Below are 24,404 nucleotides of genomic sequence, written 5' to 3' on the forward strand. Positions count from 1 at the left end.
TAAACCTGCAAGTGCCCCATGCTGCAGAGGAAGGTGAAAACCGCCCAGTGTCTCTGCCAATCTGACCCAGGGGAAAATTCCTTCTTGATCCCCAATGTGGCAATCACTCAGACTTTGAACATGACATCTTTCTTCTGCCGATTTCCATAGCATTTGAATTAAACAGGTGTTAACTAAAGACTCAAGAATCTGAATAAAAGTCACACCCCATCTCAGCCAGGTTTTACTTCCTTCATGTCTGGCTATCTCACACCATGCTTCAGCAGCCCATAGCAGACAAGACTGGAATTTCTAATCTATAAAAAGGCAGAAAAAGCCTCTTAAAATTAAAAAAAAAAAAAACGCAAAACAGACAGTCCAACCCCTTTCCTCCCCCAGTCACCCAACATGACCCAATCGCGTCTCAGATATTTTAGGAGCTAGTGCAGATCCCCAGACGCTGCCAGAAAAACGTGTCAAGCTACAGAACGTAGTTCCCAACCCTCTGATCTGTGCGGCTGGACCTGGATATCAGCACTGAGAACTAGCAATATCAGTGGGCTTCCAGCCAGGGCACAGCTCTGCCTACAGAGGTTGGATGGCAGGACTGGGCCCTTGCTGCAGATGCCAGGCCCTCACCATAGACGACGGTGGAGATCCTCCTCTGCGCGTACATGGTGAAGCCCTCGTTCAGCCAGAACTCGCCCCAGTTGGCGTTGGTGATCAGATTGCCAAACCAGCTGTGGGAGATCTCGTGGATGATGACGTCCACCAGAGAGCGGTCTCCAGCCAACAGGCAGGGGGTCACGAAGGTGATGCAGGGGTTCTCCATCCCGCCAAAGGGGAAAGAGGGCGGCATGAAGAGAATGTCATATCTGGGAAAGGCAGGCAGAGTGGTCAGTATGGAACCACCTCTCCCCACCCACCAGGGGACCCTCCCTCCCCAGCCCTAACATGTGAAGACCGAGCGAGGCACCTGAAGGAACCAAAGCTGTCCAGAGCACCCCAGAGACTTCTATCCAGGTGAGCCGTACCTGTCCCAAACATATGGTCCAAAGAGCTTCTCCCCAACTGCCAGGAACTCTTCGATCACGCCATCGTACTCCTTCTTGGCTGCCTCAATCAGACAGGGCTCAGCCCACACATGACTCCTAGGGAGAGCGAAGAAACAGTCCTGACTGCAACAAACACAAGGCAGACTGAGCCTTGTTCTTATGAAGTGTGATGCGTGGTGCCTTACTTAGGAGAGCCGGTATGGTTCTAACCTGTGTGGAAGGCCAGCACCCCAAACCCAGCCTTGGAACCAGCTCAGGCCCACTCCTTCTCCTCCTCCCTCCCCCAGCCCCCAATGTCTGCACACTTCTGCCTGCTCAGTTCCACCCCTGCTGCTGCCACCACCAGGGACCCTTTTCTGCAGGGAGATCTCCAGCTCGGCAACCAGCTCCATACAACATGCTGCCGAATACAAAGGGGAAAGGAAAAACCTAACACGAGGAAACATGTTCCCTCCAAACTGCCCGCAATCCCCCAACCCAAAGCACATGGCTTCTGGATGGAAGCAGGACATTCAAGTTGACCAGGCTCCTGGGTCTGAAGCTTACAGGCTTCATGCTGTTATGGGAGATGGTTATTAGAATTCATATGGCTTCCTGCAGGCTCCACGTTGGCCACAGCTCTTTAGCTACTTAGAATGGACGTGATGCATGATACGGAGGGGATGGGGAAGAAAAGAAAAGAAAAAAAAAGTCAAAGCTATGTTTTAAAGACATTTCACTTGCTGTCAAGCTCCTCAAAGCCCCAGGGGACTCAATCCCCCAGTAACCAGAACAGCTGTCCTCATCTCCCTGCCCACTACCTCCTCCGGGTCATTAATAGATGCAACAATCCCCACCTGGAGAACTCACCCCATTCCAAGACCTTGTCCTTGCCCACAAGTTGTCCAGCTTTCTCTACACTGATCTAGTTACATCGGTACAATCTCCCCTCATATGGGTAGTAATACCAATGTTAAGTGTTTATCCTGGGGTAGCTTATTCTTATGGGAAGGGAAATAAGCTGCATCAGTAAAATCATGCCCTAACAGAGTTATACCTTCACAAAATCTCAGCCGCTACACCCTCGGGTCATTTATTTTCCCAACCTAACAAAGGACCTTTTGGAAAATGCAAGCAAGTTATTTTGATCTATGCTGTCACTGACTCATAGGGCTCCGATGGGGGACAGTGGCATGGCTGCTGGTTTGACTTATCCCAGTGCATTGTTCAAATCGGTTTATGCTCCTTTGCCTGGGAACCCAGTTTAGACTCACCAGCCTAGCCACCAGCATCGCCAGCAGCTTTGGGTTTTGTTTTTGTTTTTTTTTTTTTTTTAAAAAGGAGGACCTCCCCCACCCCCCCCCAACATTAGCACCTCTCTTTTCTCAGTGAGTAGCCAATCCGGGGATTCGTAGCAGAGCTTTGTCAAAGCTTAAGCTAGCTCGGTACTTTCTTTCCTTCACAAGCCTTAGATGACACGCTCGGACTCTGGTGATTTTCAGCAGCTTGCTTTCCAACTTCCTCACATGTAAAGGATACCTTTCCAAATTTCATTTGAAAAATGCCTGACTAGGCATGGCCCCATCACTTCCTACACAATGATGCACAGGAGCTAGCAATCAGAGCTCTAAACAGGGGAGTTTGAGTGGAGTTGAGTTCTGTTGGAGAAGGTAGTTGTACTTGGTTTTGTATTTTTAGTATTTGTGTGTGTGTAGGGGCTGTGTGCTGGGAGGGCAGCTGAGCCTTGCTTAGGGGGTGGGGCTTCTGACTAGAGGTCCTATCAGTCCGGCAGCGGCACAGACAGCTGCAGCGGCACAGGAGCTAGCAAACAGAGCTCTAAACAGGGGAGTTTGAGTGGGAGTTTGCAAGGGGAGTTTGTATTGTGGTGCTTGTTTGGGGTTTGCTTTTGCCGGGGGGGGGGGTCTTTTTGGTGTGGTTTGTGTTTCCCAGATTAACAGGATTTAGGTGGGAAGGCGATGACAGATACAGAGACAGCTGTGGGAGTGACTCCTGTAGTGGAAGACACAATGAGGATGACTGGATGTGGAAGCTGTGGTATGTACATGATCCTGGAGGGGGGACCTGGTAAGAGTTTTTTCTGCATGAAATGCCGGCTGATAGAGCTGATGGAGGAAAAGATCCGAGGTTTGGAGATGCAGGTGGAAAGTCTCGTTGAGTTTAGGAAGGGGTTTGAGCAGATGATGGAGCAAAGATATGAGGTATCTGAAGGGAAAAGCTCAGACTCACAGATGGAAGCAGGGCTGGGAAATTTTGAGGGGAGACTGGGTGAGGAGAGTGGTCAGTGGAAGCATGTGACTAAAAGAACCAGGCAGAGGAAAAGACGGGCTAGTGAAGGAGAAATAGAGCTTAGGAATAGGTTTGCAGAGTTGGAAAGTGAAGAAGGGGCTCAGCAGGTACTTGTTGAAGGTGGAAGGGTAAGGAAGAAGAGAAGAGAGGCTAGTCTCATAGGAAAAGCGGAAGAGCAAAGGGAGATTACACCAAATATGAGCCCCAGGAGGATACAGGATGGGTTGAAGAGGATTATAAGGGAAAATAGGAATGGAAAGAACTTGCAGCCGGAGGGAACAGGGGAGAGACTGGAGAATAGCACCGTCACCAGGAAAAGGCAGGTCTATGTGATCGGGGACTCTATTGAGAAGAATAGACAGGCCTGTAACTAGAGCTGTTCCAGAGAATAGAAGGGTGTGCTGTCTTCCGGGTGCTAAGATACAGGATGTAGACCTGAGGTTGAAAAGAATCCTAGAGGGAGCGGGAAAGAATCCCCTAATTATCCTTCATGTGGGAACAAATGATACGGCTAGATTCTCGCTGGAAAGTATTAAGGGAGACTATGCTAGGCTGGAGAAGACGCTTAAGGAAATTGAGGCTCAGGTGATCTTTAGCGGGATCCTTCCTGTTCCTAGAGAAGGGCAACAAAGGTGTGACAAGATTATGACCGTCAACAGATGGCTTAGGCAGTGGTGCTATAAGGAGGGCTTTGGGATGTATGGCCACTGGGAGGCATTCACGGACAGAGGACAGTTCTCTCGGGATGGACTTCATCTAAGTAGGGAAGGAAATAGACTTCTAGGTTCAAGGCTGGCACAACTGATAGAGAGAGCTTTAAACTAGGAATTAGGGTGAGATGGTTGGGAGATGTCCAGGAAATCTCCACACCAGATTTTAGCATTGAGAGGGAAGACGACGAAGTAAGAAAGGATACAGCCGTGGGTAGGAGAATGTATAAGGAGCGAGGGCGGTGTGGATACTAGTCTAATAGTAGACTATAATGGCTGTAGAATGACTGTGCCTAATAGGGTACAAAGTGTGAGGGAGGCCAAACAGCAAAAATTAAGATGTTTATACACCAATGTGAGGAGCCTAGGTAACAAAATGGAGGAACTAGAGCTACTGGTGCAGGAAGTGAAACCAGATATTATAGGGATAACAGAAACATGGTGGAATAGTAGTCATGACTGGACTACAGGTATTGAAGGGTATGTGCTGTTTAGGAAAGACAGAAACAAAGGTAAAGGGGGTGGAGTAGCATTGTATATCAATGATGAGGTAGAATGTAAAGAAATAAGAAGCGATGCAATGGATAAGACAGAGTCCGTCTGGGCAAAAATTACATTGGGGAAGATAACTAGTAAAGCCTCTCCTACGATAGTGCTTGGGGTGTGCTATAGACCTCCGGGATCTAATTTGGATATGGATAGAGCCCTTATGTTTTTAATAAAGTAAATACTAATGGAAACTGCGTGATCATGGGAGACTAACTTCCCAGATATAGACTGGAGGACCAGTGCTAGTAATAATAATAGGGCTCAGATTTTCCTAGATGCGATAGCTGATGGATTCCTTCATCAAGTAGTTGCTGAACCGACTAGAGGGGACGTCATTTTAGATTTAATTTTGGTGAGTAGCGAGGACCTCATAGAAGAAATGGTTGTAGGGGACAATCCTGGCTCAAGTGATCATGAGCTAATTCAGTTCAAACGAAATGGAAGGATTAACAAAAATAAATCTGCAACTAGGGTTTTTGATTTCAAAAGGGCTGACTTTCAAAAATTAAGGAAATTAGTTAGGAAAGTGGATTGGACTGAAGAACTTATGGATCTAAAGGTAGAGGAGGCCTGGGATTACTTTAAATCAAAGCTGCAGAAGCTATCGGAAGCCTGTATCCCAAGAAAGGGGAAAAAATTCATAGGAAGGAGTTGTAGACCAAGCATCTTAGAGAGGTGATTAAGAAGAAGCAGAAAGCATACAGGGAGTGGAAGATGGGAGGGATCAGCAAGGAAAGCTACCTAATTGAGGTCAGAACATGTAGGGATAAAGTGAGAGGCTAAAAGTCGAGTAGAGTTGGACCTTGCAAAGGGAATTAAAATCAATAGTAAAAGGTTCTTTAGCCATATAAATAAGAAGAAAACTAAGAAAGAAGAAGTGGGGCCGCTTAACACTGAGGATGGAGTGGAGGTTAAAGATAATCTAGGCATGGCCCAATATCTAAACAAATACTTTGCCTCAGTCTTTAATAAGGCTAAAGAGGATCTAAGGGATAATGGTAGCATGACAAATGGGAAGGAGGATATGGAGGTAGATATTACCATATCTGAGGTAGAAGCGAAACTCAAACAGCTTAATGGGACTAAATCGGAGGGCCCAGATAATCTTCATCCAAGAATATGAAAGGAATTGGCACCTGAAATTGCAAGCCCATTAGCAAGAATTTTTAATGAATCTGTGAACTCAGGAGTTGTACCGAATGATTGGAGAATTGCTAATGTAGTTCCTATTTTTAAGAAAGGAAAAAAAAATGATCCGGGTAACTACAGGCCAGTTAGTTTGACATCTGTAGTATGCAAGGTCCTGGAAAAAATTTTGAAGGAGAAATTAGTTAAGGACATTGAAGTCAATGGGACAAAATACAACATGGTTTTACAAAAGGTAGATCGTGCCAAACCAACCTGATCTCCTTCTTTGAAAAAAGTAACAGATTTTTTAGATAAAGGAAATGCAGTGGATCTAATTTACCTAGATTTCAGTAAGGCATTTGATACCATGCCACATGGGGAATTATTAGTTAAATTGGAGAAGATGGGGATCAATATGAACATCAAAAGGTGGATAAGGAATTGGTTAAAGGGGAGACTGCAACGGGTCCTACTGAAAGGCGAACTGTCAGGTTGGAGGGAGGTTACCAGTGGAGTTCCTCAGGGATCGGTTTTGGGACCAATCTTATTTAATCTTTTTATTACTGACCTTGGCACAAAAAGTGGGAGTGTGCTAATAAAGTTTGCAGATGATACAAAGCTGGGAGGTATTGCCAATTTGGAGAAGGATCGGGATATTATACAGGAGGATCTGGATGACCTTGTAAACTGGAGTAATAGTAATAGGATGAAATTTAATAGTGAGAAGTGTAAGGTTATGCATTTAGGGATTAATAACAAGAATTTTAGTTATAAGTTGGGGACGCATCAATTAGAAGTAACGGAAGAGGAGAAGGACCTTGGAGTATTGGTTGATCATAGGATGACTATGAGCTGCCAACGTGATATGGCTGTGAAAAAAGCTAATGCAGTTTTGGGATGCATCAGGAGAGGCATTTCCAGTAGGGATAAGGAGGTTTTAGTACCATTATACAAGGCACTGGTGAGACCTCACCTAGAATACTGTGTGCAGTTCTGGTCTCCCATGTTTAAAGAGGATGAATTCAAACTGGAGCAGGTACAGAGAAGGGCTACTAGGATGATCCGAGGAATGGAAAACTTGTCTTATGAAAGGAGACTTAAGGAGCTTGGCTTGTTTAGCCTAACTAAAAGAAGGTTGAGGGGAGATATGATTGCTCTCTATAAATATATCAGAGGGATAAATACAGGAGAGGGAGAGGAATTATTTAAGCTCAGCACCAATGTGGACACAAGAACAAATAGATATAAACTGGCCACCAGGAAGTTTAGACTTGAAATCAGACGAAGGTTTCTAACCATCAGAGGAGTGAAGTTTTGGAATAGCCTTCCAAGGGAAGCAGTGGGGGCAAAAGATCTATCTGGTTTTAAGATTCTACTTGATAAGTTTATGGAGGAGATGGTATGATGGGATAATGGGATTTTGGTAAGTAATTGATCTTTAAATATTCAGGGTAAATAGACCAAATCCCCCGAGATGGGATATTAGATGGATGGGATCTGAGTTACCCAGGAAAGAATTTTTTGTAGTATCTGACTGGTGAATCTTGCCCATATGCTCAGGGTTTAGCTGATTGCCATATTTGGGGCCGGGAAGGAATTTTCCTCCAGAGCAGATTGGAGAGGCCCTGGATGTTTTTCACCTTCCTCTGTAGCATGGGGCATGGTTGACTTGAGGGAGGCTTCTCTGCTCCGTGAAGTCTTTAAACCATGATTTAAGGACTTCAATAGCTCAGACATAGGTGAGATTTTTCATAGGAGTGGGTGGGTGAGATTCTGTGGCTTGCGCTGTGCAGGAGGTCGGACTAGATGATCAGAATGGTCCCTTCTGACCTTAGTATCTATCTATGAATCTATTCACAGAGTCATCATCTTCTCCAGTATGCAGTCCTGAACATCCCTCTCTTCTGCACGCCTGTGTGGGCTAGTGGCTACTATCTCCGCATGCAGGAGGGGAATCTGGAGGATGGAGGGTGACCATTTGCTACAACAAAAGTGAAGAGTGTGTTGAACTGGGAACAGTTAATGGACTTTAAACCAGAGAATAAAGGTCTGGCCATAAACAAGGCTTATGAGACATTTACTGCATGTGTTGTTAATTTAATCTTTAGACCTTAATAATAAGGATCAAGCAAGGTTTGATATCACACTCAATGATCTTTTCTGGCCCTAAAAGATCCATGAATCTATGAATTAAAGGAGCTGGAAAAAAAAGGGGGGGGGGGATTTATTCCTCATAAGCAAGAGTGGCCAGACTCATGTGCCCAGGACCCAACAGTAGATATGTTTTAAGAGCCCTCTGCATATGTGACTTGGGGAACACATTCAAAGCAAGGTACAGAGCTGGACAACAGGGCTCAGGAGTGCAATTCCACAGCACCACTTTGAAGCTGCATTCCCCTCTGCCCAGAAAGAGGGGGGAAACCACACACCACAAACTTGCCCAGGACAAGGAATGAGATGTGATCCATAACCAGATAATCTGGAGTGTACTGAAAGCCACCGATGCACTACTCAGACAGGAGGGATATAATTTGCTACTGTCATTTGATTTTAGGGGTTATGAAGTCTCCTGCTGAGCATGAGACTTGATAACCCATTAACAACTGGCAGAGCTGCAACCAAGTTTTAGATGACTGGGTTGGTTTTGACACAGATTTATAGTAACAAATAACCCACGGTTAATTCTAGTCCCATGCAAGACACCCTCGGCTTACGACTGGCTGGTAGGACAGAGCTTGGACATGCTGCAAGACAAATAGTGTGGAAAAGGCAGCTATCAGGGGAACACCACAGCGCATGGGAGCTAGAGTGGCAAGTTTTACCCAATGTTCACATGAAGAGTTGAGCTGGGGGAAGAGCTCCCCTCAAACAAGGGGATGGATAGTAGATATACTCGTTAGGGAGGCAAACCCTTCAGACCTAAGCTACAACCAAGGCCACAGGCTTTGTTATAACTGAATGCACGATCTTCCTCCTGTGAATAAGAGGGGAGCCACTTACCGAGGTCCGACTTCAGCAGAAACTATGTCGCCAACAGCCAAGGCAATCAGGTAGGATGGGATCGGCTGGGACATCTTGAAGGTGAACGTGTTGTCCTTCTCCTGCTTCTCCCAGGTTGTGGCACTCATCACAGCTGTGAAGCCTTCAGGGACCTAGCAATGGAGACACCTGTAAACAGCCTCCATCAGGAGAGGGGAGTCACACTGCAAATGTTAGGGGTGGATTTGAGCTATCCTGACTGCTCTGTGACCATGATGAACATTCCCAAAGTCAAGCTCCAGTTAACAATGCTTCTACCACCTGGATCTCAAACCCCACAACACCTTTCGAGGCAGGAGAAAGCATTGTAAGAACATAAGAATGGCCATACTGGGTCAGACCAAAGGTCCATCCAGCCCAGTATCCTGGTGTGTGCTGAATGCAGTATTTCAGGCTGGGGAGTTAACCTCTATCTTGATATATTAGCAATGCTGGCTGAGTTATTGGAAACTATCACTTTGCATCCCTAGTTAACCTCTCAGCTACCATCTTTCTCTAACAAAAACCCAAGAATCACAGAATTTGGTTAAACGTGTGAGAGTATTAGAATCACATTGAGGATAAAGGTACTGACAATACGGCATTACCATTGCCAAATACAACAAAAGAAAGCTGGCTCCAGGTCGGGCAAAGATGAGGAGGAAGAATCAGTTTTTCAACCGCGAAGAGAGGGGGGTGGTGTGTGTGTGTGTGTGTGTGTGTGTTACAAAAACAACTCCTAAACTGAAACAAAAAATAGCCTTGAAGATTGCACAAGTTTTTATGGCTGTTGTATTCCCTTTTCTGTTACTAAGCATCCAACTTTTCCAGCAAACTAGCAAAGGCCAGCTTACAAAGCACCCAGTCAAAAAGCAGGTAGCAGGTGAACTATTAGACACAGTTACTGATGCTGACTTGAAGGTGGAAGCACATAATGAATTAATACACGCTGGATGGAGTAATGTGCACAGTGATCCAGTGATAGCTAACTGGATGCAGATAGGGAAAACTCATTATGTATCAGCAGTTCACACTGGAAACAATGAGAAAACTGGAAAGCACTGTGCTACACTGGCCAGAGAAGCCAAGACATTTACAAGTGAACTGTACGGTGGTTGTGTTAAGAGCTGCCTGACAATGAGAAAAAGATGTAAAGTACAAGAAGTGATCTGGAAAAAGATGACACCTTGGTTATGTATGCATGCTTAGGACATTTGTAAATATGCAACATGTGTCAAAGCATGTGGTTTAAGGTCTTGTTGAAGTGGATTTAGCCAAAGTACTTTCATAATCACCATTAGCCCGGTTAAAAGAATGCCAAGGATCTGTAAAACCCCAAATCCCTGCCGACGTACAATGGAACAGTCAACCAACAAAGACAGAAACATGTTAAAAATCAGTCACATCTCAAGATTGCAAGTGATCTTGATGCAGAACTTGAAGACTGAATTGTCAATATAACTAATAATCAAGAGATTTACTGAGAAGCAAACAACTTGATCGGTCAGTTGAATCCAGCTGCTGTGGCACTTGTCACACTCCAAAAGGGACACATTAACAATTGATGCTGCATATGAAATATGGTAGATCTACTGATAAATGAATATTTGTTTTTCTGCTTTGTGTGGTGCACAAAGATTTCAGGAGGCACTTACTCATGTACACGTTGGCCAACCTCCTTCATCCAAAGAAATTGTCAGCTGAACAAAAAAAATTGCAAGGCAGTGGTTGCTCAGCAAAAATCCCAAATTTCTGCCATATTTATTTATATTTAAAGTAAAAACTCCTTATCCAAAAATCAATGTTTTCAGACGCTATCAAGTTTCCTCTAACACAGTGGGGGGGTGGGAGGGGGACTAAAAATGCTGATATACCATTTGAATTCATAGAACTGGTGGGGCAATTGCATCAGTGTCCAGCAAGTTATACAAGCACAGAACAAATTTTTTCCAGCTTTGGATACATCCATTCAGAACGAAGGAATAGGCTCGATTGACCCACTGCATTAAAGTTGGTCTTCTGCGACAGACTGCTGCGTGGCCAAATGGACCAGGACTGGTAATCAGCAATTCTGCATGCTTCTGATTGCTTAAATGTTTCAAGCCAACTCTGCATTATTGTTGTTCTTATGTAATTGAACGTTTTTGACTTTTGTTTGCATAACAGTGAAAACTGAAATAGGAGTCATGACATGCATAACTTCACTGAAAAAATACCAAACCAAAATAGAGCCATACCAACATTCAGTATTATAATTACAGTGTATAATTACATATATTAGTATTACGCCCACTGCAGTTTTATTTTATTCGTACAACCCTGAATTAATCTCCGAACCTACTGCCCAATGGAACCACAATTTGAATATATAAATTAAAACTAAGTATGATGGTGTGCATTAATGAAACAGCTTTTAAAATAACTAGTTCTTCCCAGGGTAGTAAAAAAACATTTTACTGGGTAAAAACCACCTCTGGTAAATATCATACCATCTCTGCCCCTCTAACACACACCAGTCTGGCTCCTCCCTGGATACAGGACACTGCCCTTATATTCCAGTACTTCTGCAAGATCGGCCCTGGGTACCAGAGAGAACCATCTTTCTCACTACAATCATGACCACCCATAACAGCTATGCCCCACGAACAATGCATAGACTTCAGCACTCAAAAAAAAAAAAAAAATCAGCACTTTGAATTCACTTTCCCTCAACAACACATAAGCAAAGCTCAAAGTCCCCAATAAACCAATCAAGCTACTTCTCTATGTGCTGTTTCTATTTTTTAAGTATTTGGAAGGTGCTTGTCCTATCTCGAAGGGCCAGCAAGAGATTTCTTAACACTACCTTAATTGCACTTGCCAATAAATATTGTGGATCGAGTACCTCTGTCTAAAAGATTCAGCACCCTCACCTCTTGAAGATGTAAGAGCTTGCAATATGCTGATTCCAAACCCACTCCCTGCCAGAGGTGCTCTAGCAAAACCAAGACAGACCAGACTTGACATGCTGGTTATTTCTAAACTTAAGAGTCAAAACACTGCCTCCGCCCCCAGAAAATAGCCCTTTCAGGCCTTCCTTATTCATCATTTAAAAAGCGAGAGAGACTCAGAGCACAATCGTTTTATTCAACTGCCCTTTGCAGGTCACTTTTAAGGAGGGATCTGAAGGTAACTGTTATGCTTGGCAAACAAGGAGCAAGAGCAGCAGGTGCTGGGAGCAGCATGACATAATAGAGTCCATATGGAGGACTCTGACCAATGAACTCTGCAAGAAGATCAGGACCTTCTGGCTGTCCTGAATCTCAGACATAGGTGACAAATGTTCACAGCACTTCCCAATGTTCTGTTTTAATAAGGTTAGCGGTCTGAAGTGACAGCTTACGAAGATTTCTCCTTCCAATGCCTAGAAATGGATGCCCTCTTGATAAATGAATTTTCTATCCTAAATAAAAGTTTGCACAAATGATCCAATTTGCACTCTTATTCCTTTCCTGCTTACCTTTATAGTGGCTGAATATGTACTTTTAACTGAAGGGGTGTCAAAGCCAGGGAAAAAACTTCTATTGAGGACAGCCTGGCCTTGTGTGTACATATAAGGCTTCTGCTTCCCTGCCGTCTGCTCTGGAGTGAGCCAACAAACCTGATGAGAGACAAGAGACAGCTTCATGTGAGGGATGGGAGACTTTTCCTGGATTTTTCCAGAACAGGTGCTTTTTATTGCTGGAGTGTGAAAGCCAGGGAAAAAGGACCTGTTGAGCACAGGAAAGCCAGAGACATAAAGGAACGGCTTCCCCTTCTGGGCTGTTTGGAAAGAGTCCAGCCAGGACAGCTGGAGCAGCAGGCAGAACAAGGAGAGGGAAAGTCAGTAAAAATATCAAACAAGACAGTCAGATTCAAGTTAAACTCACGCAAAACTTCAAGGCTTGACTAAGTCTGTGAGCTGCCCTGGGATCTTAACAAATCTTAATCAGCATCACTGACACAAAAGCAACGTGCTGCATTCAGGTGGAGCAACACACACACAACTGGACGTGACAAACCCAGATCCGTCCCCTTGGCCTATTCCAGGAACAGTTTGTAGATCGGCTGGTTTGATAACCACAAAGTGAAGTAACTATACTGGAACAAAAAGAAAAGGAGTACTTGTGGCACCTTAGAGACTAAAATTTATTAGAGCATAAGCTTTCGTGAGCTACAGCTCACTTCATCAGATGCATCCGATGAAGTGAGCTGTAGCTCACAAAAGCTTATGCTCTAATAAATTTGTTAGTCTCTAAGGTGCCACAAGTACTCCTTTTCTTTTTGCGAATACAGACTAACACGGCTGCTACTCTGAAACCTGTCATTATACTGGAACAGAGTGTTTGTGCAAGGAATTCTACCGGTATCATAGAATCATAGAATCATAGAATATCAGGTTTGGAAGGGACCCCAGAAGGTCATCTAGTCCAACCCCCTGCTCAAAGCAGGACCAAGTCCCAGTTAAATCATCCCAGCTAGGGCTTTGTCAAGCCTGACCTTAAAAACCTCTAAGGAAGGAGATTCTACCACCTCCCTAGGTAACGCATTCCAGTGTTTCACCACCCTCTTAGTGAAAAAGTTTTTCCTAATATCCAATCTAAACCTCCCCCATTGCAACTTGAGACCATTACTCCTCGTTCTGTCATCTGCTACCATTGAGAACAGTCTAGAGCCATCCTCTTTGAAACCCCCTTTCAGGTAGTTGAAAGCAGCTATCAAATCCCCCCTCATTCTTCTCTTCTGCAGACTAAACAATCCCAGCTCCCTCAGCCTCTCCTCATAAGTCATGTGCTCTAGACCCCTAATCATTTTCGTTGCCCTTCGTTGTACTCTTTCCAATTTATCCACATCCTTCCTGTAGTGTGGGGCCCAAAACTGGACACAGTACTCCAGATGAGGCCTCACCAGTGTCGAATAGAGGGGAACGATCACGTCCCTCGATCTGCTCGCTATGCCCCTACTTATACAACCCAAATGCCATTGGCCTTCTTGGCAACAAGGGCACACTGCTGACTCATATCCAGCTTCTCGTCCACTGTCACCCCTAGGTCCTTTTCCGCAGAACTGCTGCCGAGCCATTCGGTCCCTAGTCTGTAGCGGTGCATTGGATTCTTCCATCCTAAGTGCAGGACCCTGCATTTATCCTTATTGAACCTCATTAGATTTCTTTTGGCCCAATCCTCCAATTTGTCTAGGTCCTTCTGTATCCTATCCCTCCCCTCCAGCGTATCTACCACTCCTCCCAGTTTAGTATCATCCGCAAATTTGCTGAGAGTGCAATCCACACCATCCTCCAGATCATTTATGAAGATATTGAACAAAACGGGCCCCAGGACCGACCCCTGGGGCACTCCACTTGACACCGGCTGCCAACTAGACATGGAGCCATTGATCACTACCCGTTGAGCCCGACAATCTAGCCAGCTTTCTACCCACCTTATAGTGCATTCATCCAGCCCATACTTCCTTAACTTGCTGACAAGAATGCTGTGGGAGACCGTGTCAAAAGCTTTGCTAAAGTCAAGAAACAATACATCCACTGCTTTCCCTTCATCCACAGAACCAGTAATCTCATCATAAAGGCGATTAGATTAGTCAGGCATGACCTTCCCTTGGTGAATCCATGCTGACTGTTCCTGATCACTTTCCTCTCCTCTAAGTGCTTCAGGATTGATTCTTTGAGGACCTGCTCCATGATTTTTCCAGGGACTGAGGTGAGGCTGACCGGCCTGTAGTTCCCAGGATCCTCCTTCTTCCCTTTTTTAAAGATGGGCACTACATTAGCCTTTTTTCCAGTCATCCGGGACTTCCCCCGTTCGCCACGAGTTTTCAAAGATAATGGCCAAGGGCTCTGCAATCACAGCCGCCAATTCCTTCAGCACTCTCGGATGCAATTCGTCCGGCCCCATGGACTTGTGCACGTCCAGCTTTTCTAAATAGTCCCTAACCACCTCTATCTCTACAGAGGGCTGGCCATCTCTTCCCCGTTTTGTGTTGCCCAGCACAGCAGTCTGGGAGCTGACCTTGTTAGTGAAAACAGAGGCAAAAAAAGCATTGAGTACATTAGCTTTTTCCACATCCTCTGTCACTAGCTTGCCTCCCTCATTCAGTAAGGGGCCCACACTTTCCTTGGCTTTCTTCTTGTTGCCAACATACCTGAAGAAACCCTTCTTGTTACTCTTGACATCTCTTGCTAGCTGCAGCTCCAGGTGCGATTTGGCCCTCCTGATATCTTTCCTACATGCCCGAGCAATATTTTTATACTCTTCCCTGGTCATATGTCCAAGCTTCCACTTCTTGTAAGCTTCTTTTTTATGTTTAAGATCCGCTAGGATTTCACCATTAAGCCAAGCTGGTCGCCTGCCATATTTACTATTCTTTCGACTCATCGGGATGGTTTGTCCCTGTAACCTCAACAGGGATTCCTTGAAATACAGCCAGCTCTCCTGGACTCCCTTCCCTTTCATGTTAGTCCCCCAGGGGATCCTGGCCATCTGTTCCCTGAGGGAGTCAAAGTCTGCTTTCCTGAAGTCCAGGGTCCGTATCCTGCTGCTTACCTTTCTTCCCTGCGTCAGGATCCTGAACTCAACCAACTCATGGTCACTGCCTCCCAGATTCCCATCCACTTTTGCTTCCCCCACTAATTCTACCCGGTTTGTGAGCAGCAGGTCAAGAAAAGCGCTCCCCCTAGTTGGCTCCCCTAGCACTTGCACCAGGAAATTGTCCCCTACGCTTTCCAAAAACTTCCTGGATTGTCTATGCACCGCTGTATTGCTCTCCCAGCAGATATCAGGAAAATTAAAGTCACCCATGAGAATCAGGGCATGCGATCTAGTAGCTTCCGTGAGTTGCCGGAAGAAAGCCTCATCCACCTCATCCCCCTGGTCTGGTGGTCTATAGCAGACTCCCACCATGACATCACTCTTGTTGCACACACTTCTAAACTTAATCCAGAGACACTCAGGTTTTTCCACAGTTTCGTACCGGAGCTCTGAGCAGTCATACTGCTCCCTTACATACAGTGCTACTCCCCCACCTTTTCTGCCCTGCCTGTCCTTCCTGAACAGTTTATAACCATCCATGACTGTACTCCAGTCATGTGAGTTATCCCACCAAGTCTCTGTTATTCCAATCACGTCATAATTCCTTGACATCACCAGGACCTCCAGTTCTCCCTGCTTGTTTCCAAGGCTTTGTGCATTTGTATATAAGCACTTGAGATAACCTGTTGATCGCCCCTCATTCCCAGTATGAGGCAGGAGCCCTCCCCTCACAGACCTTCCTGCCTGTGCTTCCTCCCGGTATCCCGCTTTCCCACTTACCTCAGGGCTTTGGTCTCCTTCCCCCGGTGAACCTAGTTTAAAGCCCTCCTCACTAGGTTAGCCAGCCTGCTGGCAAAGATGTTCTTCCCTCTCTTCGTAAGATGGAGCCCGTCTCTGCCCAGCACTCCTCCTTCATGGAACACCATCCCATGGTCAAAGAATCCAAAGCCTTCTCTCCGACACCACCTGCGTAGCCATTCGTTGACCTCCACGATTCGACGGTCCCTACCCAGGCCTTTTCCTTCCACGGGGAGGATGGACGAGAACACCACTTGCGCCTCCAACTCCTTTATCCTTCTTCCCAGAGCCACATAGTCCGCAGTGATCCGCTCAAGGTCATTCTTGGCAGTATCATTGGTGCCCACGTGGAGAAGCAGGAAGGGGTAGCGATCCGAGGGCTTGATGAGTCTCGGCAGTCTCTCCGTCACATCACGAATCTTAGCCCCTGGCAAGCAGCAGACTTCTCGGTTTTCCCGGTCAGGGCGGCAGATAGATGACTCAGTCCCCCGGAGGAGAGAGTCCCCGACCACCACCACCCGCCTTCTCCTCTTGGGAGTGGTGGGCGTGGAACCCCCAACCTCAGGACATCGCATCTCATGCCTCCCAACCAGCGGAGTCTCCTTCTGCTTTCTCCCCCCAGACATATCATCTGGTCCACTCTCCGCATTGGTACCTGTGGAGAGAACATGAAAGCGGTTAGTTACCTGTGTCTGTGTTACTGGAACCCGGACATTCCGCTTACCTCTTCTGGAGGTCACATGTTGCCAAGCTTCTTCACTGGCCTCTTGGCTCCTCTGTGCAACCTGCTCTACATCTTTAGAGCTTTGTGCCCCTAGAAGGCTATCCTGAGTTTGGTCCAGAAAATCCTCAGTCTCTCGTATACAACGCAGGGTCGTTACCTGTTGCTCCAGACCTTCAATCTTCTCTTCCAATATGGAGACCAGCTTGCACTTTGTACAGACAAAGTCGCTTCTGTCCTGTGGAAGAAAGACAAACATGGCACATCCAGTGCAGGTCACAACAGCTGAATTCCCCCCTTCCATATCACCTACCTACTACAGAGCTTCCTCAGAGATGTTGGCAAGATGTAAGCCTCACTGGGCTCGCTCCAGGCGAACTCCCAGGCAAACTCCTGCTGTGAGCTGCTCTGCTGTCCCCGCTGCTCCGCTGGTTCGCTGCCGCTCAGCTGGTTCGCGAGGCTCCGGCTATTTTTAAACAGCCAGGCTTCCCTGACGCAAACACACAGACACCCTAATGCCCGCCCCCTGCAGGCTAGCAGCCAATCAGACACTCACTCAGGCTCCCTCCCAGCAAACACACGCTCGGATACTTCCTCAGCAAGCAAACACACACACTCGGATACTTACCAGTCCCAGGCAAACTCCTGCTGTGAGCTGCTCTGCTGTCCCCGCTGCTCCGCTGGTTCGCTGCCGCTCAGCTGGTTCGCGAGGCTCCGGCTATTACTACAGCCATATAATCATACTCTATTTCCCTGTGTAGCCAAACCTCACGAAGTAGTTTAAAGGCAGCTGTAAATTGACCAAGCTCTCCCCCAGATGTACAGCCCACACCCAGGCCTTATCTCCACTAGAAAGAGTTTATCAGCACAAATATACATGTATAGCCACACTGGCCAACTCCCCTGGTTGGGAGATACCTCATACTAGCAAGAGTTCTTTTGTTGGTTTAGCTTCTTTCAGTTCCCCAAATGAAACCAGCAAAAGGACTTAGGCATATCAGCGATTTCCCCAGGAAGGAGCTAGGCCTGATCTACACTAGAAAGTTTTACTGGCAGGAGTGTGCAAAAAAAATCACGCCCTCCCAAATGACAGCTCTACCAGCAAAAGCCCTAAGGTAGGCACAAGTTACATTAGCAAAAGATTTCAGAGTAGCAGCCGTGTTAGTCTGTATTCGCAAAAAGAATATCAGAGGCTCGTTCACCTGCGCATCTACCAATGTGATATATGCCATCATGTGCCAGCAATGCCCCTCTGCCATGTACATTGGCCAAACTGGACAGTCTCTACGTAAAAGAATGAATGGACACAAATCAGACGTCAAGAATTATAACATTCAAAAACCAGTTGGAGAACACTTCAATCTCTCTGGTCACTCGATCACAGACCTAAGAGTGGCTATACTTCAACAAAAAAGCTTCAAAAACAGACTCCAAGGAGAGACTGCTGAATTGGAATTAATTTGCAAACTAGATACAATTAACTTAGGCTTGAATAGAGACTGGGAATGGATGAGTCATTACACAAAGTAAAACTATTTCCCCATGGTATTTCTCCCTCCCACCCCACCCCCCACTGTTCCTCTGATATTCTTGTTAACTGCTGGAATTAGCCTACCTTGCTTGTCACCATGAAAGGTTTTCCTCCTTCCCCCCCCTGCTGTTGGTGATGGCTTATCTTAAGTGATCACTCTCCTTACAGTGTGTATGATAAACCCATTGTTTCATGTTCTCTGTGTGTGTATATAAATCTCTCCTCTGTTTTTTCCACCAAATGCATCCGATGAAGTGAGCTGTAGCTCACGAAAGCTTATGCTCTAATAAATTTGTTAGTCTCTAAGGTGCCACAAGTACTCCTTTTCTATTAGCAAAAGAATCCTTTTTCCAGTATACTTATTTTGTTTGAGGAATAGGCATAAGGTACATCTTCCCTAGGGCAGATAACCAGCTTGCTATACCAGCAAACCGTGTCTAGTGCAGACAAGACCTAAGTACCACTCAGGTGCATGAAAAGCTTTAAAAAAGAAAACAAGAACTAAGCTTAGTAAGGGGTGTTATTCTGGGCTGATTCCTGATTTCATTTACTCTTGTGTAAACCTAGAATAATTACTGAAGTCAGTTCCTCCAAATTTAGGCTGGTGTGATCAAGAGCCTGCTTCAATGACTCTGAAATCCCCCTTGGAATCCAGATGGGCAGAAATTAGACGATCGAAGGGAAAAATCTAAAAAATTTGGCTAAGAGTCCTAAGAAACCAGTTGCTTCTCTGAACTCTGACCACTAAGGCAGTAGCTCAACGTTTGCAAACTCTCTTGCTTTTGACCAAGTTGGAAACAGGCAGTTAGCCTTGGGCTCACACGCACTGCCGTAGCATTGCCACTTCCTGCCCAAAACCAGGAATTCAAAAAGACACAAAAAAGCAAATAAATCAACAGTGATTGCAGGCCCTCCAAGCATAAGCACAGGTCTGGATCCGCTCCTCTCTCGTTCCAGCTCGGCTGCCCATTCCTAGCCGTGAAGTTTTTATTCTCAGCATTTAAAATTCAGAATTACTACAGCTCATCCATTTGTATTAGCTCTTCTCTCATGAAGAACTTGAAGGCTTTCATTTAACTACTGAAAGGAGCCAGGATGCTGAGCGGGTCTGGGATAAATAAGCCAACAAAATAACCGGAGTACTGTTCTTTGCAGGGACAGAGACACTTTCACTTTAACTCATGGCAAATGCAACTCTCTGGCAATTTTGCTATTTTCTAACAGGCAAATCATAGCACCACATTTCTCTGAGCAGACTCAGCCTTTTGGAAGCAGATAACACCCCACTCCCTTCCTGCCCCAGGATGGGGTGGGGTTTGGAAAAGCAGTTATGAGATTGCCACAGAGAAATGAAACTCGCTAGGCAAGGCTAGAACCAGAAAGCGCGTCAGTAATCCCAGACTGCCAATGCACAGAAAGAAACAGGACCCTTCAGCTGGGACCAGTTTGTCCTGGTTCCAGGAGAAATCAGAAGCTCAAGAGAAACCAAAACTTAAGTTTTTGCTGAGGGTTACTATCAGTTAGTGCTTCCTAGCAGGGGATCGAGTTCATGGGCTGAAACTCATCCACACTCCATTCTTTGAGAGCCTGCTGCTGCCTAGATTTACCAAAAGGCGGTGATTAGCTGTAATCAGGGCTAGCATCACTGGAGCCCGAGCTGGGGACCTGAGAAGAGCACAAGGAGATGGGAAAGGTTAATTTCCTCCTCCCCGTTTTGTTTTCTCTGATCTCTAGCTTCAGCTTCGGATAATACAGAACTTCCATCCTCCTGCCTAGCCATGCTCCTGCCCATCCTGACCAAGCAAACTCACCACACTGCAGCTAAATACGTCCAAGGAGGCTACACCGAAGAAAGGGCGCACCTCCCCCCTTCCACACAATTGCTTCTTTCCTGGACAGAGACCTCCTACCTACCCGCCACTTTACATCATCTCACAGTCACCCTGACCTTTCAGGTGTGTGTTTGCAAGTCACACCTATAAATATGGTTACCTTCAGGCCACCATCACTCCCTTTTCTCACTGTTGCTCCCTGCTTTCCAGATCTCTATCCTCCAATGACCCCATACTCCCCCGGCTGATTTAGGAGCCAGGCTAAATCACACTGAGGACTTGCTCCAGATCCCCCCCCCCCACTCCTCTTTCAACCCAGACTGGTCACTGCCTCACACTCCAGTGCAAACTGCATGCTGAACACTGCCACCCTGCCTGGGACGTGTTTTGCACCCACTTTGCACTGCTATAAACAGTGACGCTCGGTGCAGGGGGCTTTGAATTCAGCCCTTGAATACATCCTCTCTGCTCTGCCACGGGCTGGTTGCTGGCAGTGCAGGAGCTATCCCCTGTGAAGCGCCTGCCACTTGCAAGCCGCAAACCAAGAGCTGATGGGGGTGGGTAACCAGTAGCCTCAAACTCAGCGAGAATGTTTCAGACAAAAAGTGTGGTCAGCACATTAGGGACCGGGGAGACTCATTGATTGGAAATCTTGCCCCAGGAAGGAAAGGCAGGGCAGAGAGGGAGATGGGGAGGTAGCAGGTGACACAGAGAAATTAGGATGGAGGGGCCCAGAGTCAGGGTGCAGGGCAGCAAGTGGATTGGAGGACAGGGAGCACAGGAAGCAAGGGAACTAGGGGAGCAGGAAGACCCAGAGAGGCAGCAAAGGATCCGGGGTCAGGGGGCAGCTTGGGGACTGGGGGATCAGGAGCCCAGGCGAACAGCAAAGGGTCAAGGTGGAAGTCAGCAAGGGACCCTAGGGCCCAGCGAGGGGTCGGGGGCAGCCCGGGGACTCGGGGGGTGGGGGGCAGCAACGACCCCAGGGCCCAGCGAGGGGCCAGGGGGCAGCAGCGGGATTGGGGGGCAGCCTGGGGACTTGGGGGCAGCAGTGAGGGGGCAGCAACGACCCCAGGGCCCAGCGAGGGGTCAGGGGGCAGCAGCGGGATTGGGGGGCAGCCCGGGGACAGCAGCGAGGGGGCGGCAGCCCGGGGACTCGGGGTGGGGGGCGGCAACGACCCCAGGGCCAGCGAGGGGTCAGGGGGCAGCAGCGGGATTGGGGGGCAGCCCAGGGACTCGCGGGCAGCAGCGAGGGGGCAGCAACGACCCCAGGGCCCAGCGAGGGGTCAGGGGGCAGCAGCGGGATTGGGGGGCAGCCCGGGGACTCGGGGGCAGCAGCAAGGGGGCAGCAGCAAGGGGGCAGCAACGACCCCAGGGCCCAGCGAGGGGTCAGGGGGCAGCAGCGGGATTGGGGGGCAGCCCGGGGACTCGGGGGCAGCAGTGAGGGGGCGGCAGCCCGGGGACTCGGGGTGGGGGGCGGCAACGACCCCAGGGCCTAGCGAGGGGTCAGGGGGCAGCAGCGGGATTGGGGGGCAGCCCGGGGACTCGGGGGCAGCAACGACCCCAGGGCCCAGCGAGGGGTCAGGGGGCAGCCTGGGGACTCGGAGCCAGCAGCAAGGGGGCGGCAACGACCCCAGGGCCCAGCGAAGGGTCAGGGGGCAGCAGCGGGATTGGGGGGCAGCCCGGGGACTCGGGGGCAGCAACGACCCCAGGGCCCAGCGAGGGGTCAGGGGGCAGCAGCGGGATTGGGGGGCAGCCCGGGGGCAGCAGCGACCCCAGGGCCCAGCGAGGGGTCAGGGGGCAGCCCGGGGACTTGGGGGCAGCAGCGAGGGGGCGGCAACGACCCCAGGGCCCAGCGAGGGGTCAGGGGGCAGCAGCGGGATTGGGGGGCAGCCCGGGGACTCGGGGGCAGCAGTGAGGGGGCGGCAGCCCGGGGACTCGGGGTGGGGGGCGGCAACGACCCCAGGGCCTAGCGAGGGGTCAAGGGGCAGCAGCGGGATTGGGGGACAGCCCGGGGACTCGGGGGCAGCAACGACCCCAGGGCCCAGCGAGGGGTCAGGGGGCAGCCTGGGGACTCGGAGCCAGCAGCAAGGGGGCGGCAACGACCCCAGGGCCCAGCGAAGGGTCAGGGGGCAGCAGCGGGATTGGGGGGCAGCCCGGGGACTCGGGGGCAGCAACGACCCCAGGGCCCAGCGAGGGGTCAGGGGGCAGCAGCGGGATTGGGGGGCAGCCCAGGGACTCGGGGGCAGCAGCGACCCCAGGGCCCAGCGAGGGGTCAGGGGGCAGCAGCAGGATTGGGGGGCAGCCCGGGGGCAGCAGCGACCCCAGGGCCCAGCGAGGGGTCAGGGGGCAGCCTGGGGACTTGGGGGCAGCAGCGAGGGGGCGGCAACGACCCCAGGGCCCAGCGAGGGGTCAGGGGGCAGCAGCGGGATTGGGGGGCAGCCCGGGGACTCGGGGGCAGCAGTGAGGGGGCGGCAGCCCGGGGACTCGGGGTGGGGGGCGGCAACGACCCCAGGGCCTAGCGAGGGGTCAGGGGGCAGCAGCAGGATTGGGGGGCAGCCCGGGGGCAGCAGCGACCCCAGGGCCCAGCGAGGGGTCAGGGGGCACCCCGGGGACTTGGGGGCAGCAGCGAGGGGGCGGCAACGACCCCAGGGCCCAGCGAGGGGTCAGGGGGCAGCAGTGGGATTGGGGGGCAGCCCGGGGACTCGGGGGCAGCAGCAAGGGGGCAGCAACGACCCCAGGGGCCAGCGAGGGGTCAGGGGGCAGCAGCGGGATTGGGGGGCAGCCCGGGGACTCGGGGGCAGCAACGACCCCAGGGCCCAGCGAGGGGTCAGGGGGCAGCAGCGGGATTGGGGGGCAGCCCGGGGGCAGCAGCGACCCCAGGGCCCAGCAAGGGGTCAGGGGGCAGCCGCAGGATTGGGGGGCAGCCTGGGGACTCGGGGGCAGCAACGACCCCAGGGCCCAGCGAGGGGTCAGGGGGCAGCCGCGGGATTGGGGGGAGCCCGGGGGCAGCAGCGACCCCCGGGCCCAGCGAGGGGTCAGGGGGCAGCTGCGGGATTGGGGGGCAGCCCGGGGACTCGGGGGCAGCAACGACCCCAGGGCCCAGCGAGGGGTCAGGGGGCAGCAGCAGGATTGGGGGGCAGCCCGGGGACTCGGAGGCAGCAGCGACCCCAGGGCCCAGCGAGGGGTCAGGGGGCAGCAGCAGGATTGGGGGGCAGCCCGGGGACTCGGGGGCAGCAGTGAGGGGGCGGCAGCCCGGGGACTCGGGGTGGGGGGCGGCAACGACCCCAGGGCCTAGCGAGGGGTCAGGGGGCAGCCGCGCGATTGGGGGGCAGCCCGGGGGCAGCAGCGACCCCCGGGCCCAGCGAGGGGTCAGGGGGCAGCCGCGCGATTGGGGGGCAGCCCGGGGGCAGCAGCGACCCCCGGGCCCAGCGAGGGGTCAGGGGCAGCCGCGGGATTGGGGGGCAGCAGCCCGCTCACCCCCGGCCCCTCGCCCGTGCGGTAGGCGATGTCCAGCGCCAGGCACTCCCCGGCGCGCAGCGGCTCGGGCAGGAGGACGCGCAGCGCCGAGCCGTAGCTGGCGAAGGGGCGGCTCTCGAAGAGCAGCGGCCGCGGGTCCCCGGCCGGCGCCGCCAGCCCCACGCGGCGCACGGCCAGGCTGGGGTGCGAGTCCAGGCTGAGCTCGGCCGCGCCGTCCCGCAGGCAGCGCAGCTCCAGCCGGGCCGAGCCCTCCAGCCGCCCGGGGCCCGGCGGCCCGAAGGCCACGCGCAGCGCCAGGTGCAGGTGCCGCAGCTCGAAGCTCTCGGCGCTGCAGGCGGAGGCCACGTCCCGCGCCCGCCGCCCCGCCGCCGCCATCGCTGCTGGGCTGCCCGGGAGGCGGCCGGGGGAGGGGCGGGGGCCTCGCACGTGGGGGCGGAGCGTAAAAATCGCTACAAAGAGGGGGGAGGGTCGGAGCAGCGGGCGGAAGTTGGGGAACAGCGGGTGGGGACTGGGAATGTGGGGTGCGTTAGGGCACCGGGGGCGCGGTGCGGGAGAAAAAGGGAGGGCAGTGTGCGTGGAGCAGCGGCTGAGCCTAGGGGATGGGGCATGGGGCGGGGATGGGGCACTGGGGAGCAGCGGCTGAGGCTGGGGGATGGGGCGGGGATAGGGCACTGGGGAGCAGCGGCTGAGGCTGGGGGATGGGGGATGGGGTGGGGATAGGGCACTGGGGAGCAGTGGCTGAGGCTGGGGGCTGGGG

At 50.5% G+C, this 24,404-nt stretch overlaps 1 protein-coding gene across 1 annotated transcript in view; it reads right to left on the reverse strand.

The window, feature by feature from the left end:
• Positions 1-24,046, reverse strand: part of LOC119846499 (arginyl aminopeptidase) — a 34,546-nt gene extending 10,500 nt beyond the window's left edge. Inside the window, exons 1-5 of the mRNA XM_038380277.2 lie at positions 23,648-24,046; positions 12,225-12,365; positions 8,708-8,859; positions 1,014-1,130; positions 619-854 (exon numbers count right to left, since the gene is read on the reverse strand). Coding sequence (XP_038236205.1) covers positions 619-854; positions 1,014-1,130; positions 8,708-8,859; positions 12,225-12,365; positions 23,648-24,022 — 1,021 coding nt within the window. The 5' untranslated portion in view covers positions 24,023-24,046. The remainder of the gene's footprint in view (positions 1-618; positions 855-1,013; positions 1,131-8,707; positions 8,860-12,224; positions 12,366-23,647) is intronic.
• Positions 24,047-24,404: the final 358 nt, after the last annotated feature.

Source organism: Dermochelys coriacea, chromosome 21 (genome assembly GCF_009764565.3).
Source record: "Dermochelys coriacea isolate rDerCor1 chromosome 21, rDerCor1.pri.v4, whole genome shotgun sequence".
NCBI lineage: Eukaryota > Metazoa > Chordata > Testudines > Dermochelyidae > Dermochelys > Dermochelys coriacea.